The 15,524-nt window shown below is 48.7% G+C and overlaps 1 protein-coding gene across 1 annotated transcript; it reads right to left on the reverse strand.

Moving 5' to 3' along the window:
• Window positions 1-454: 454 nt before the first annotated feature.
• On the reverse strand, window positions 455-12,448 carry LOC141133154 (molybdopterin synthase sulfur carrier subunit-like). Its single transcript, XM_073622334.1, has 3 exons — window positions 12,164-12,448; window positions 1,554-1,675; window positions 455-590 (listed from the first exon to the last, which is right to left on the reverse strand). The coding sequence occupies exons 1-3, from the start codon at window positions 12,173-12,175 to the stop codon at window positions 464-466; spliced, it is 261 nt and encodes an 86-aa protein (XP_073478435.1). The 5' UTR covers window positions 12,176-12,448; the 3' UTR covers window positions 455-463.
• Window positions 12,449-15,524: the final 3,076 nt, after the last annotated feature.

Below are 15,524 nucleotides of genomic sequence, written 5' to 3' on the forward strand. Positions count from 1 at the left end.
AATTGCGTTTCTCATTTTAGCCAGAATCGTGCAACTCTAATATGCATGGCAGGCCCCACTTGTGAGTATGCATCATATGCATTCGCAGGATGGAGTGGGGAAGCTTGCTTTAAACATGATTTTTAAATTATATTTATTACATTTTAGCCCCCCTTTGTGATAGCATTGAGACAGGCACTCCTTATGGAAACATCAGGGGGACCCCCAATGTCCCTGCAGCCCTTTACTATAGCTAATAAAGCACAGATTGTACTAAATTAGCTATAAGTAAAATAGCTTAAGGATGCCAGGTGGTTAAAGAGTATGTATAACTTTGAGATCAGCGCTTGGTTGAGACATGGTATTGCAATGGTAATTTTCTACTGTCCTACTCCTGTAGGTGGCGCTATAAACTCATAGTCAAGAATTAGAAGAACTGAGACAAAGAACTTTAATAACACAGACAATTCCATACCTCAAAGTTCTAGCCACCACTGACAGGGGGAATGACAGCAACTTCGTCCCCAGGGTGCAATCTTATGACCTCATCACCAATCGCAACATATTCCTGACGGACAGCGAGGACCACAAAATCTTGAATAATGCAAAGCCTGTCGAGAAAGAGAATTGTTATATTAAAAGGAAATATTCATATTTAATACACTAATTTAGATAAACTTTGGACATTTTTTTTTTACCAATAAATCCTGCAATCGCATTTGCAATAACGCCACTTATAGAGGCTTCTGCTTGTACAATTCTTCTGAAGAGCCAAGTGCACAGCAAGCTTTCAGCTAATTCTTCTTTAACCACTTACAGACTGGAAGGATTTACCCCTTTATGACCAGGCCATTTTTTGCGATACGGCACTGCGTCGCTTTAACTGACAATTACGCGGTGGTGCGACGCTGTACCCAAACAAAATGTATGTACTTTTTTTCTCACAAATAGAGCTTTCTTTTGGTGGTATTTGATCACCTCTGTGGTTTTTATTTTTTGCCTTATAAACAAAAAAACGAGCGTCAATTTTGAAAAAATAAATATTTTATACTTTCTGCTATAATAAATATTCCAAATAAAAAAATAAATAAAAATTCTTCATCAGTTTAGACCGATATATATTCTTCTACATATTTTTGGTAAAACAAAAAAAAAAAAAAAAAAAAAAAACGCAATAAGTGTATATTGATTGGATTGCACAAAATGTATAGCATCTACAAAATAGGGGATAGATATATGGCATTTTTATTATTATTTTATTTTTACTAGTAATGGCAGCGATCTCTTATTTTTAGCGGGACTGCGACAGACAGATCTGGCACTTTTTTGGGACCATTTACATTTATACAGCGATCAAAGCTAAAAATAGCCACTGATTACTGTATGAATGTCAGGGAAGGGGTTAACACTAGGGGGCGATCAAGGGGTTAAATGTGTTCCCTCGGTGTGTGTTCTAACTGTGGGGGGATGGGACTGACTGGGGGAGGAGACCGATCGATCTCTGTTCATAACCAGTATCAGTTGGAAATGTTCCATATCTCAGGTCATGGTGTCACATGTCTGTGGTCTCTTACCTTGGGTGCAATGAAGTGATTTTCTCCCACAGTTGCTTGGATGTCGTTTCTTGGGGAACGATTATGTTTTCAGATCGAACGCCAGCTAGTTCGGAGCTTTTTGCAAAGTACAACACCACCACCTGTAGATAAAGGGACTTCATTTACAATTTAAACACAACGCAACCATTTTAAAACATGGCAAAATCAAGCTTTAAGGTGCTGTTTTTTCCCTCTGATAAAGCATCCATGGTGGATTGTTTTTTATAGGGCAGTTGACAGGCGGCTCGGGAAGAGATGTCACCTTTTCACTGTTTTAATGCTAAAAAGCCTGCACCATAACTGCATGGATTGCACTGACCTGGTTGTGGCGTGGCTCCAATGCATTTGAATGAGTCGCGTTTGGAGGTAGCATTGCTCCCCACTAAATGCGACAGGGGTTTCATTGAAAAAATGAAAAACACCTGTAAATAAAACTTGGCTAAACGGGAGTTACCGCGTTTAGCAGCGTCTGGCGCTTGAAATGCCGGTAAACTCCGATTCTGAACGCATTTTTTTGCGTTTTAGAAAAAGCTTGTAAACTCAACTGCCTAAAAACGACTGTAAACGACCCCGTGTACATGTACTGACAAGAGAACATAGATCACGGTTTCTCAAACGTTTCCCAGTCGGGGCGCCCTTAAAAAGTATTTTCAGTCTTGAGGCACCCCAGTCCAAGGCTTAGTTCACGTTACTGTCGCGGAACACACGTAAAATCGCACTCGTTCCTGACACACAGACGAATGTACTGCTCTTTAGGGGTGCCATTAATTCTTTTTTTTTTAATCAGAAAAGTTTTATTTGTCATAAAAAAATAAAGAATTACAGAGGTACATTGTGCACAAATACATTGTAAAATCTGCAGGTTATACATTAGCAAGAGTATTATGCCAGTTTGTTGGACCTTGCACGGAACAAAGTTGTGATAGTTCTAACAATGTAGTTGAATCAGGTATGCTCTGTCAAAGCTTATTACATTAAATGCAGATTTATTGAGGATTAACAAAAAATAAAGACAGGAAATAAAAGGAGTATGGTGTACCCTGTGAGAACCATAAAGAGTAACAGTATTTTTCCCAAAACATATAAGTAGAGTTTTATTCAATACTTTAACCCATGTCTCGGCTCTTTTTTTCTTTTGGTTACCTTCTTACCCATGGTGTGCTTGTAAAGCCATTCTGTCTTATTGTGCTAATTTGGCTTGATCGTGTTGTAGTATCTTAGCATACGTGGCCGGGGGGGGGGGGGGCTCAGCCCCCGGGCTACCTTGTCACCTGATTTGTTTTTAAGTACAGGTGTCAGGTGACTGTGTCCACTTGTCCCATATTTGCTCATATTTTAGGGGGCAACCTCTGTGTATGTAGATCAGTTTTTTATAGGGTAGTGTATTGTTGACCTCAGCTAGCCAGTGTGGGAACTCCGGAGGATTAGGTCTCATCCAGGCCCTAGCGATGACTTTTCGAGCTGAAAAGAGTGTTTCGTGCACAAAGACCTTTTGGAATTTATTTATTTCGGGATCTGATAAAATACCCAATAGGCAGAGTTTGGGCTGCAGTGTTACGGGGGAGCCCATTGTGTCGTGGAGGAATCTCACCACTTGTACCCAGTATGCCTGGATTTGGGGGCACTGCCACAATAAATGAAATAAGGTTCCGGTAGCTTGGTTACAAATTATGCACATTGTGGATTGACCCTCCCTGTATTTGGACAATCTTAATGGCGTGAGGTATGCTCTGTGGATCATGAAAAGTTGGGTCAAGCGGTCTGACAGTCTGGGGGACACTAGTTTGCATGCGTCTAGAGCATCACTCCATTCGTCATCTGCCAGTGTGCCTACCTCTCCTTCCCACCTTGTTTTCAGGGCGTAGGCTGATGAAGTAGCCTGTGGTATCGTTAGCATTGAGTAGAACTGGGAGATTAGTTTTTTTGGGTCAGGGCATTTCACTGCTTCCATTAATGGGTTGCCTACCATGTGACATTCCCCCGAAGGGAACTGCGCGTAAAAAGCATGACGCAATTGCATGTACCTGAAAAGCATTTGGTTTGGGAGCATGTATTCTGTTTTTAGCCTATCAAACGTTTTTAGCCTGTCGTGGTGTACAATATGTAGTAGATAAATGATCCCTCTGGAGCTCCATAGTTCACTGTCTGGTAGCACATCAAACTCAGGGAGGTTCGAATTGTGCCACAGAGGAGTGAACTCGTTAATCGTTGGTAGTTGGAGTCTATGCATGGACAGATTCCATATTTTGGTATAGTGATAAGGTAGTGTTTTACGGTTGGTGTTCCTGTCTGCCCCTGTGGCTTTCCCCGCTATCACAGTTAGTGGGTCCTGTGACACCTGGGACCACCCTGGGCACACTAAGTGTAGGAATCTTTTCCTGTCTGTCTTATCCACATGGAATAGCTGGGATAGCTGCGCTGCGATGTAATAAATATTAAGGTCCGGCACAGCCATTCCCGCCAGGTCCGTGGGGTTTTTAAGTTTCTGCCATGCTATTTTATGTCTTTTATTGCCCCATACGAATGGCTTTATGATGGCTTCCATCAGCTTGAAATGCCTAAGCACCAGGTATATTGGCGAGTGCCAGATCATGTAGAGAATTTTAGGTAGGAGGACCATTTTGGTCAAATTAATTCGTCCCATTACTCCCAGTGGAAGGCGGGCCCACACCTGTGTTTTGTGCTTAAGCATTGCAAACAGTGGGGTTATGTTGAGTGTCTCGTAGTCTGCTGGGTCTTTTGTGGTTTTTATACCCAAGTATTTTATAGTGTCTACTCTCTGCAGGGGTAGTTCGGCCCTGTCCCTGGGTTGCGGGAAGCTGTCAAGAGGTAATATCTGGGATTTGTCCCAGTTGATCCGGAGGCCGGAGAACCTGCCGAATCGTTCTATAAGGTCCAGTGCTAGGGGTAAGGAACTCTCAGAGTCATCCAGGTATAGCAGGGTGTCGTCTGCGTAGGTGCTGATTTTTTCGGTCACATCTCCCCTGCTAAGTCCTTTAATTTCGGGGTGTGCCCGGATGGCCACGGCCAAGGGCTCTGCCGCCAGTGCATACAGTAGAGGCGACAGAGGGCACCCCTGCCTCGTGCCCCTAGATAACAGGAATTGGTCAGATGGCAGTCCGTTCGCTAATACCCTTGCTGATGGAGATTGGTACAAGAGTTGTACCCATTTTATAAAATTAGGGCCAAATCCGAATCTGCACAGGTATTCCCATTCCACTGAATCGAACGCCTTGGCTGTATCCAAGGCGACGATTATTCTGGACCCTATATTGTCATGTGTGGCTTGTAGGTTTATGAACAGTCTTCTAAGATTGAAGGATGTATTTCTGCCCGGCATAAACCCCGCTTGATCACTATGAATTAAGGAAAGGATTACTTTATTGAGGCGGATGGCTAGAATTTTTGCAAGGATTTTTATATCTACTTGAAGTAGAGATATGGGGCGGTAGGACTCGGGAATAAGTGGGTCCTTCCCAGGTTTGGGGATTAATACTATGGTGGCCTCTCTCATGGATGCTGGTAGTCTAGAGTCCTTGAATATGGCCTCATATAGCTGTAGCAGTCTGGGGATCAGTACTTCCGAGTATGTGGAGTAGAACTCCACTGGTAGGCCGTCCGAGCCCGGGGACTTCGAGGCCGGGAGTTCCGCCAGGGCTCCCGATACCTCGTCTATTGTCAGTGGGGCTTCTAGTTCCTCAACTTGTTCCGCAGAGAGCTGGGGGATTGTTAGCTCTCCTAGGAATGTTTCTATTGGGGTGGTGTCGGGTGAGGCTGTTGTTGTGTAGAGTTTGTGGAAGAATTTTTTAAAGATATCTGTAACTCTATGTGGTTCTGTTTCTATAGCTCCACTGGATGAACGCAGTGAGATTACCACAGGGGGTCTATCCTCGCTATGTATCAAATATGCAAGGAGTTTTTCCGCCCGTTCCCCATGCTCGAATGACCTTTGCCTATGGAAAAAAAGTTTTCTTTTGGACTTTTCGTAGTGTAGCTGGGTCAACACCCTTGAACAAAGTTTGAGGTTGTCAGCTCTATCTGCAGTGGGGGCCTCGAGAAATGTCTTTTCAGCATCCCGGAGGCTCTCCTCTGCCTTAATTATAGCCGATTCTGACACTCTTTTAAGGTTGTTAATTCTGTTGGTTAGTATCATACGTGCGTGTTTCTTGAATGCCTCCCACACTACCTGAACCGAGGCGGACCCCTCGTTGATGTGAAAGTAGTTTCCCCACTCCGTCGAGAGGTCATCCTCCTCCGGCAACAGTGTCAGCCAGAAGGGGTTTAACCTCCACGACGTCGGAGGACGGTTGTGGGGGACGGAAAGCATGGCCCAGTAAGGGCAGTGATCCGATAGGGACCTAGGAGAGAAGCCCGCGTCCAACAGTCTAGGGAGGAGCACTTTAGATACCAATATTAGGTCTATTCGGGACATGGCTCGGTGGGACGTGGAGAAGCAGGAAAATCGCTTGTCTGCAGGGTTCCTGGTCCTCCACGTATCCACTAGGTTAAAATCAGATAGGAGTCTGGCAAATCTTGTGGGGTGTGACGCCACTGGTTCTGTAGTCGACGTGTTGAGTCTGTCTATGGCTGGATCTAGAACGTTATTGAAGTCACCGAGCCACACAGCAGGGGTGCCAGGATGCAAAGCCATGAAGTCGAACCCAGCAGCAATGACACCCGCGCTGAACGGTGGTGGTACATAGAACGCCATAAGGAGAAGCGTATCCCCGTGTATCTTAGCTTTCAGTAAAACATACCTGCCCAATGAGTCGACCACTGAGTCCTGGAGCTCAAAATGAGTGCTTTTAGCGATTAAAATTGAGACTCCCCTAGATAGTGTAGTGTGTGTTGAATGGTACGCCCATCCAATCCACGGTCTCTTAAGCACTCTATGTGCGAGGCCTTCAGCGTGTGTTTCTACCAGAGCCACCACATCAGCTCTCTGTTTTTTTAGTATTGAAAACACCGCCGACCTTTTAATGGGCTCCCTGAGCCCACGGATATTCCATGTAATAAATTTTAAGTTAGTCATTTGGATGTGTGCATGTAGTATTGAGCCCCAGGACTCAGATCTCCCCCCCATCCCCCAAATTGCCTAGCACATACACCGAAAAATGTGACCGGTAACAAGAACACCATGAGGTTATTGTGATAGCAATCAAATGGTTTAGACTTTGGGTAGAATAGTAGAACATTCGGAAATCTGAAAACCCCTTCCCCCCTCCCCGCTCTGCACCTTCCAAACCTGGTGCGAGCTTCAATCCCGAACTGCCAACTGGGCATAAACATTGTCCCACCTGTGGAAAAAAGGTTAGAACATGAACATGTGTGAATGGCAGTTGCTATACTAGGGTTACCAATAGTCTTGGAAGTCCCAAGTCGCATGCGTAGCGTTGCCGGAGATGGTTTGCTCCATTTCAGGTGGTAAACTGTATTGCGTGGGGCGAAAATACGCTGCGTGTCGTTGCGCATTTTAGGACTTTACTCGCCATTCGTGGTGAGTACTTTGTAGACGTTGTCAAGCTCCGTCGGTTGCCTATGTGGACCCTGTTAGGGTGAGTATGGGTAAGTAGCTGAGGTATGTCTTGGTGGCGTGGGGCTGCAAAACGCCCATTGAACAGTTGCTCTAGGTGGTATGTGGTATAAGATCTCATTGTTTGTTGTCATCTGGGTGCTCTTGAAGGGATATATTGCTGCGATGTTGGTTAAAGTCCGGTCGTAGTCCATGATGTGTAAGGGTATATCCAGTCCCTGTAGAGGTGAAAAGAGGTTATCCGTCCCCGGAGAATAGGAGGGGGAATAAGAAGGGAGTGTAGGGACGGGCAATCCATCCCATGATTTTTTGCGTGAAGGTTCAAACTTAAATTCAATCCGTAGAGAGGGACTGAGTGCAGGAGAGTGGAAGATCCACAGGGACCACAGGGGCATATAGGTGAGCAAAAGTGAGGCTGAGACTTATCCGTGGTTTTCCCTCTGTTCCAGCCAGGCGATGGCGGCTTCCGGGTCCTCAAAAAAGTGTGCTCTGTCCTCTCCCTCTACCCGGAGGCGGGCCGGGAAAAGCATGGCGTATTTGATGTTTTTGATGCGGAGGCGCCTTTTGACCTCCATAAATGTGCGCCTTTTCCGCTGCACCTCTGCAGAAAAGTCTGGATAAATCGCTATCATTTTGTTTCCCAAAGGGATGTTCCCTTTCAGTCTGCTGAGGCGAAGTATGGCATCCCTATCCCTGTAGTTCAGGAACTTCGCAATAAAGGTGCGTGGGGGGGCTCCAGGTGGTGGTAGTCTGCCCGACATGCGGTGTGCACGCTCTACTACAAATGTAGGGGAAAAGGAATCTCTGCCGTATGTATCGCAGAGCAGATTTTCAAGAAACGTGGGGGGGTCTCTCCCCTCTGACCCCTCAGGGAGACCCACAAATCTGAGGTTGCATCGCCTGAGGCGATTCTCGATGTCATCTTGTTTCTGAATCAATTGATTCACTTGATGCTGCAGCTCAGATGTTGTATTTTGCAGGGGGGGGAGGGAGTCCTCCATATTGCTCAGCCTGTTCTCTGCCTCAGTGACCCTGCCTTTTAGTTTTTGAAAATCTTGTCTTACCAGTGAAATGTCCACCTTAACCTCTTCTATCCGCGCTGTGAGGGATGTCTGGCATACTGTTACGGCTTCCTGGCATGATGAGATCGCCTCCAGCACCCTCGCTGTGTCAGTCCCAGCAGGAGGTTCTTCGTCCGGCGCGGCGGCGCCATCTTGGCTGGAGGGGTCCGTGCCTGGCCGGCGGTATTGCTCAAGTTTTGCGGCCGCAGCAGATGCCTTTTTGGTAGGTGACATGGCTCCTGTAAGTTGCCGGTACAGCGGCGGTATGTTCAGGGCTAAAGAAAGTCGTTTGTCGGTCCCAGGATGTGAGAAACGGATCAATGGCCGGCGGAGCTCTGTCTAGTTGCGTCCTACTGCATGCCGCTCCAGGCCACGCCCCCCAGGGGTGCCATTAATTCTTAATTGTACCCCACACATTGGAAAACGTGGGGTGCTTTTGGTGCAGTACAATTATAAAAAATCCAAGGGCCTGCTCACATGTCCGGTTGGAGGGGCGGTAAAATCACACGGTGGAGCTGTTTTTTTTTACCACCCCCAACTTCTCCTCCTTTAGCTGCAGAGGCAGCAGCTGGGGGTGTCCACATGCTGTGGCTGCAGCTGGAGGTATCTCCAGGGTGAATGGGGCTGCACTGCAACTACCCCGCAACTGTGTGCATGGCTGCGGTGTAGTGATGCTGCATTTACGGGCTTAAAACAGGTGGTGAGGAGACAACATAATGCCTCTTTACCACCTGTCAAATGCCTCTGAAAAGCAATCTGTGTGTGGATTGTTTTTCAGAGGAGCATTGTCCCGTAGCGCGGCTGCAGAGATCGGGAAATGTCTCACTGCCTGTGATTAGCGCAGCGCATTGCCAACTTCCTGGCGGGCTCTGCACATGGGCTGTGCGAACACACCGGAGCTCATCCTTACAGACAGCCCCCATCCAGCATACAGACAGCCTCCATCCAGCATACAGACAGCCCCCATCCAGCGTACAGACAGCCTCCATCCAGCGTACAGACAGCCCCCCATCCAGCGTACAGACAGCCCCCCATCCAGCGTACAGACAGCCCCCCATCCAGCGTACAGACAGCCCCCCATCCAGCGTACAGACAGCCCCCCATCCAGCGTACAGACAGCCCCCCATCCAGCGTACAGACAGCCCCCCATCCAGCGTACAGACAGCCCCCCATCCAGCGTACAGACAGCCCCCCATCCAGCGTACAGACAGCCCCCCATCCAGCGTACAGACAGCCCCCATCCAGCGTACAGACAGCCCCCCATCCAGCGTACAGACAGCCCCCCATCCAGCGTACAGACAGCCCCCCATCCAGCGTACAGACAGCCCCCCATCCAGCGTACAGACAGCCCCCATCCAGCGTACAGACAGCCCCCATCCAGCGTACAGACAGCCCCCATCCAGCGTACAGACAGCCCCCATCCAGCGTACAGACAGCCCCCATCCAGCGTACAGACAGCCCCCCATCCAGCGTACAGACAGCCCCCCATCCAGCGTACAGACAGCCACCCATCCAACGTACAGACAGCCCCCCATCCAACGTACAGACAGCCCCCATCCAGCCTACAGACAGCCCCCATCCAGCGTACAGACAGCCCCCATCCAGCGTACAGACAGCCCCCATCCAGCGTACAGACAGCCCCCATCCAGCGTACAGACAGCCCCCATCCAGCGTACAGACAGCCCCCCATCCAACGTACAGACAGCCCCCATCCAGCGTACAGACAGCCCCCATCCAGCGTACAGACAGCCCCCATCCAGCGTACAGACAGCCCCCATCCAGCGTACAGACAGCCCCCATCCAGCATACAGACAGCCCCCATCCAGCATACAGACAGCCCCCATCCAGCATACAGACAGCCCCCATCCAGCATACAGACAGCCTCCATCCAGCATACAGACAGCCCCCATCCAGCATACAGACAGCCCCCATCCAGCATATAGACAGCCCCCATCCAGCATACAGACAGCCCCCATCCAGCATACAGATGAACCACGAAAGGTCCCGCCTTCCTCTTCACTGACCAACTAAGCTCTGATCCTGGCTCAGTGATGCAAAATGCAGCCCTTTCCTGAGTTTGTCTGAACCGCGCTCCACCACCGGTCACATAACCCCTCAGGCACCACAAATAAAAAAAGCTGTAGCAGAGCGGGCAGCTTGGGACTCCAGGGTGGCTGAGCCCCTCGCGACACCCGGGTCCCCTACATGTGTATGGACTGTGCCCCTCTGATGGTGACCCTCGTGGTCGAAGTGCAGTCAGTGCAGGGAGTGACAGGCTGGTGCTCAAAGTGAGCACACTCGGGAGTCGGGCACAGAACAGTGAATGAGCTGACAAAAGCCCAGGCGCCAGGACACAATTTCTAGTCGCCATGACGACTTGGGATTTGTCGAGCCCAGGGTTAATGTAATTTCAAACATCATTTTGGATATTTTCAAATCTTCAGCTTTCATAAACATATTGCCCAGTGATCCTGCCATGAAGGTACTTGTCAAAGCAATTCCTGTTACATGGTGACAACGCTCCGCCCCTGTTCCCCAAGTGTGCTCCTGGGTTGTCACCTTGCCATGCAGGCTTCTGATAGTGACTACATGTGGACCTTTCAGCATACATTTTGCAGGAATGTTCCACTGTTGTCACCATAGGGAAAACCACACACAAAAAATACCAAGGACTTTATTACCAAAAACGTGTAAATTGTTTATTATACTCACTGCTTTAGCAAACAGATGGGGAGATTTACTAAAACTGGAGTACACAGAATCTGGTGCATCTGTACATGGTAGCCAATCAGCTTCTAGCTTCAGCTTGTTCAATTAAGCTTTGACAATAAGCCCTCGTTCACATTGAACGCGACTTTGAAATTGTGCGACTTCATCTGAAATTGCATGATTTCAAAGCTACATTTCAGTGCGACTTCCGGTGTGACTTGAAATACATCTACGTGGCTTCAGCCCTGGTTCACACTGAGCTGCGGGAATAAAGCTGTGTGAGTTCAGCTGAAATCGCATGATTTCACTCCCGCATGTCAGTCCCGATTTCGGCAGCGATTTCACAAACATCTGTGCGGGTTTCTGCATAGATGTCAATGGAAATCGCTCCCCGAAATCGCAAAAAGTAGTACAGAAACTACTTTTTGAAATCGGTGCGGCGCTGCAAATGCAGTGTCACACCGATTAGGATGGTGCCATTGCCGCCGATTTGACATGTCAAATCGCACCAATGTGAACTAGGGATAATGCACAGATGTCTATCAAAGTCGCACTCGAAGTTGCCAAAAGTAGTGCAGGAACTACGTTAGCACAAATGTGCGGTGTCGCACTGATTGGAACGGTGCCATTGCCAGCAATAGGCTGCGACTTGACCTATCAAATCGCTCCAATGTGAACAAGGGCTTAAACCTGGAAGCAGATTGGTTACTGTGCACAGCTGCACTAGCTTTAGTAATTCTCGTCCAGAACGTCCTTCTGGTTCACACCGGGGCGGACCCACTACTTCAGCGAGATTTCAAAGCCGCAAATCAGTGCGATTTGTATATCCAATTTCACTGCTGCTTGCGACTTCGTTCAACCGAATCTATGCAAGTTGCAGTGAAATCGGAAAAGAAGTACTGCAGGGACATGAGTTGCAGCAATTTGAAAGGAAATGAGGTGCGACGTGCCATGCGATTTATTTGCATCTACCAATTTGCATGACAAATCGCACGGGTGTGGACCAGGGCTAAATTGGGGTTCCAGATAACAAGGAAATGCCGGAAAAGTTAGGGAAGACCTCTTGTTGGAGTTGATGGAAGGATCTTTCTATGCCAGGTGACTTGGGAAAGCTGTAGCTGAACCAGTTCTCCCAGATCTGCACAGCGATCTCACCCCGGGGCTGTCAGCACAAACCAAACTCTCATTCTCATCCTCTTCTCCTAATCATTGTATGGGACTCCCCTGTGTACACTGCTACTGCTCCACCATACACCAACACATTGCACTTCCATACACCCCCTTACCTGACAAGTCATGGAGCCAGAGGACAGGGATCACATGGAGCCAGAGGACAGGGATCACACGGAGCCAGAGGACAGGGATCACACGGAGCCAGAGGACAGGGATCACACGGAGCCAGAGGACAGGGATCACACCGAGTCAGAGGACAGGGATCACACCGAGTCAGAGGACAGGGATCACACCGAGTCAGAGGACAGGGATCACACCGAGTCAGAGGACAGGGATCACACCGAGTCAGAGGACAGGGATCACACGGAGCCAGAGGACAGGGATCACACGGAGCCAGAGGACAGGGATCACTCGGAGCCAGAGGACAGGGATCACACGGAGCCAGAGGACAGGGATCACACGGAGCCAGAGGACAGGGATCACACGGAGCCAGAGGACAGGGATCACACGGAGCCAGAGGACAGGGATCACACGGAGCCAGAGGACAGGGATCACACGGAGCCAGAGGACAGGGATCACACGGAGCCAGAGGACAGGGATCACACGGAGCCAGAGGACAGGGATCACACGGAGCCAGAGGACAGGGATCACACGGAGCCAGAGGACAGGGATCACACGGAGCCAGAGGACAGGGATCACACGGAGCCAGAGGACAGGGATCACACGGAGCCAGAGGACAGGGATCACACGGAGTCAGAGGACAGGGATCACACGGAGCCAGAGGACAGGGATCACACGGAGCCAGAGGACAGGGATCACACGGAGCCAGAGGACAGGGATCACACCGAGTCAGAGGACAGGGATCACACCGAGTCAGAGGACAGGGATCACACCGAGTCAGAGGACAGGGATCACACCGAGTCAGAGGACAGGGATCACACGGAGCCAGAGGACAGGGATCACACGGAGCCAGAGGACAGGGATCACACGGAGCCAGAGGACAGGGATCACACGGAGCCAGAGGACAGGGATCACACGGAGTCAGAGGACAGGGATCACACGGAGTCAGAGGACAGGGATCACACGGAGTCAGAGGACAGGGATCACATGCAGCAGGCTGCACACTGACAAGCAGGAAGAGGACTCAGGCTGGAGACTTCACTCGCACATTGTGAGCTGCCTGCTGATTGGTGGACCAAGGGAGAGCGAGATGTGATCTGCTCTGTGATTGGTCAGAGGCGCTTCCCACCCATACAGTCAGCTGCGAGCACTGCTCATAGTACACAGAGAGGAATGAATACAAACACTGACAGTGGTGTCTGTTTATGAAATCACCGCTGATCTCAGTTCATTAACGGTTTATGAAACAGATGATCGGGGGAGAACGATCATCTCCACACACCGAGAAGCTGTCATTGACTGACACAGAAACGACCAGTTTATGAAGGCAGACATCCCAAGTCTCCTGCAAATCGCAGGAGACTCCCGCATTTGTCTGCGGGCTCACAGACATCTGCCAGTGGCGGGCGATCTCCCGGCTGAGCTTGTCACTCAGAAAGACAGAGCAGCCCGAGCAGCGGAACGTTCCTGAGCTGGTGACACGCTGCGGCTTTCCGTCCCAGTGTTATCCAATAGACAGCACCCCTGGCTTCCCTCTAGATGTGCACTTCTCCCTTCCTGCCACTGCTTGTAGATGAATTGGAATAAGATTATAGAGCGTCCCCAGTTTGCTCTACCCAAGGCTGACTGTTCTTCATGTCCTACACCCCAAGGGATGCCACTGTTTGCTAATGTATATTGCAAATAGAAGTTTTCAGTAGATTATGACAAAAGTCTTTATAATATTTGATGTTACAATGGCAGTCCTAGCAGATTCCTCTGTGAAGAGCTGAGGGGATATCGCAGGAAAACTTGCCATAATATGACATCATACATTTTATTGCAAATTTAAAGTGGTTGTATACCCTAATTTGTCATTTCTACCTACAGGTAAGATTATAATAAGGCTTACCTGTAGGTAAAATTAATATCTCCTAAATAGGGATGAGCTCCGGCGTGTTCGCATGGCGCACGTGCCGAGCCCGCCAGGAAGTCGGCACGGGGCAGCGCTAATCACAAGCAGTGAGACATTTCCCGATGTGCGGCTGCAGAGATCGGGAAATGTCTCACTGCTTGTGATTAGCGCTGCGCCGTGCCGACTTCCTGGCGGGCTCGGCACGTGCGCCATGCGAACACGCCGGAGCTCATCCCTACTCCTAAACCTGCACTGTTTAGGAGATATTCCCTTTGCATGCTCTATGAATGCCCGGCTGAAGGTCCAGCAGACGCTACCGGACCTTGCCGGAAAGAAGACTCCCGCACGCATGCGTGGTAGTGACGTCATCGCGGCTTGGGCCACGGCAGAGGGCAAGATGTCAGCTCCCTCGGCGTGGACCGGCTGCTATACAGGGGCTTCATTCTAAGGTATTTCATAATACGCTAGTATGTGGTACATGCTATCTCATTATGCCTTTGCCTTATAGGGTTATTCTTTTTCTTGTGCGGATATACAATCGCTTTTACTTGAAGTTTCCATGTTCCAGCACTTACAGTTTTGCACTCTCCCTTCTCTCTGAAACAGACAGTACTCATTCAAAAATTATTTACTAGTAAAAAAGAAAAATAAGAGACACAGAATGCCTATGTATGTCAAAAACTGCAAACTTTAATTGGCACTGATCAGGCTGCATTTAATTGGGGGGGTGGCGCCGGTGCATCTCCTCCATGAGATGAGTTTTTGCAGGTTGGGATGTCTGTGAAGCTGTAATCTGATCACTTCAATGGCGATCTGTCAGGATTCACACTTCCCGATTCACCAGCTCAGAGGTGGAGAATTGGGGAGTGAAGAGAGAATCCTGGGGGAAGGAGGAAGATTTTTTACTTCCTCCTTCCTCGTTCAGACCCCCCAAGACAGTAGCCATGTCCCCCTGTCATGTCTATGTATTAGGGTTGCCACCTCATCCCTTTAAACCCGAACACATATTAATTACATAGGTTCTGAGGCTAATTTAATGCAGATAAGGCACCAAGTGAGTTTAATTACCACCTTAATCAGCCACAGAACCTGTGTAATTAATATGTGTTCAGGTTTAAAGGGATGAGGTGGCAACCCTGCTATGTATGTGTATATATGTATAGATATATCTATAGATATAGATATATCTATAGATATATATATACCGTATTTATCGGCGTATAACACGCACCCCAAGTTTAGGAGGGAATTGTAAGGAAAAAAACTTTTAGGAGTAAAGTTTAAGGAAGAGAAACTTACATTAAAATGCCCATCAATGCAGCGTTATCGGTGTCCATCTGCAGCCTTGTCAGTGTCAGTGCAGCCTTGCTCCAGTGTCTATTGCAGCCTTGTCAGTGTAGCTTTGCCCCAGTGCAGAATTGTCAGTGCAGCCTTGTCAGTGCAGCTTTGCCCCAGTGCAG

The sequence above is a fragment of the Aquarana catesbeiana genome, linkage group LG01, assembly GCF_042186555.1.
Source record: "Aquarana catesbeiana isolate 2022-GZ linkage group LG01, ASM4218655v1, whole genome shotgun sequence".
NCBI classification, from domain to species: Eukaryota; Metazoa; Chordata; class Amphibia; order Anura; family Ranidae; genus Aquarana; species Aquarana catesbeiana.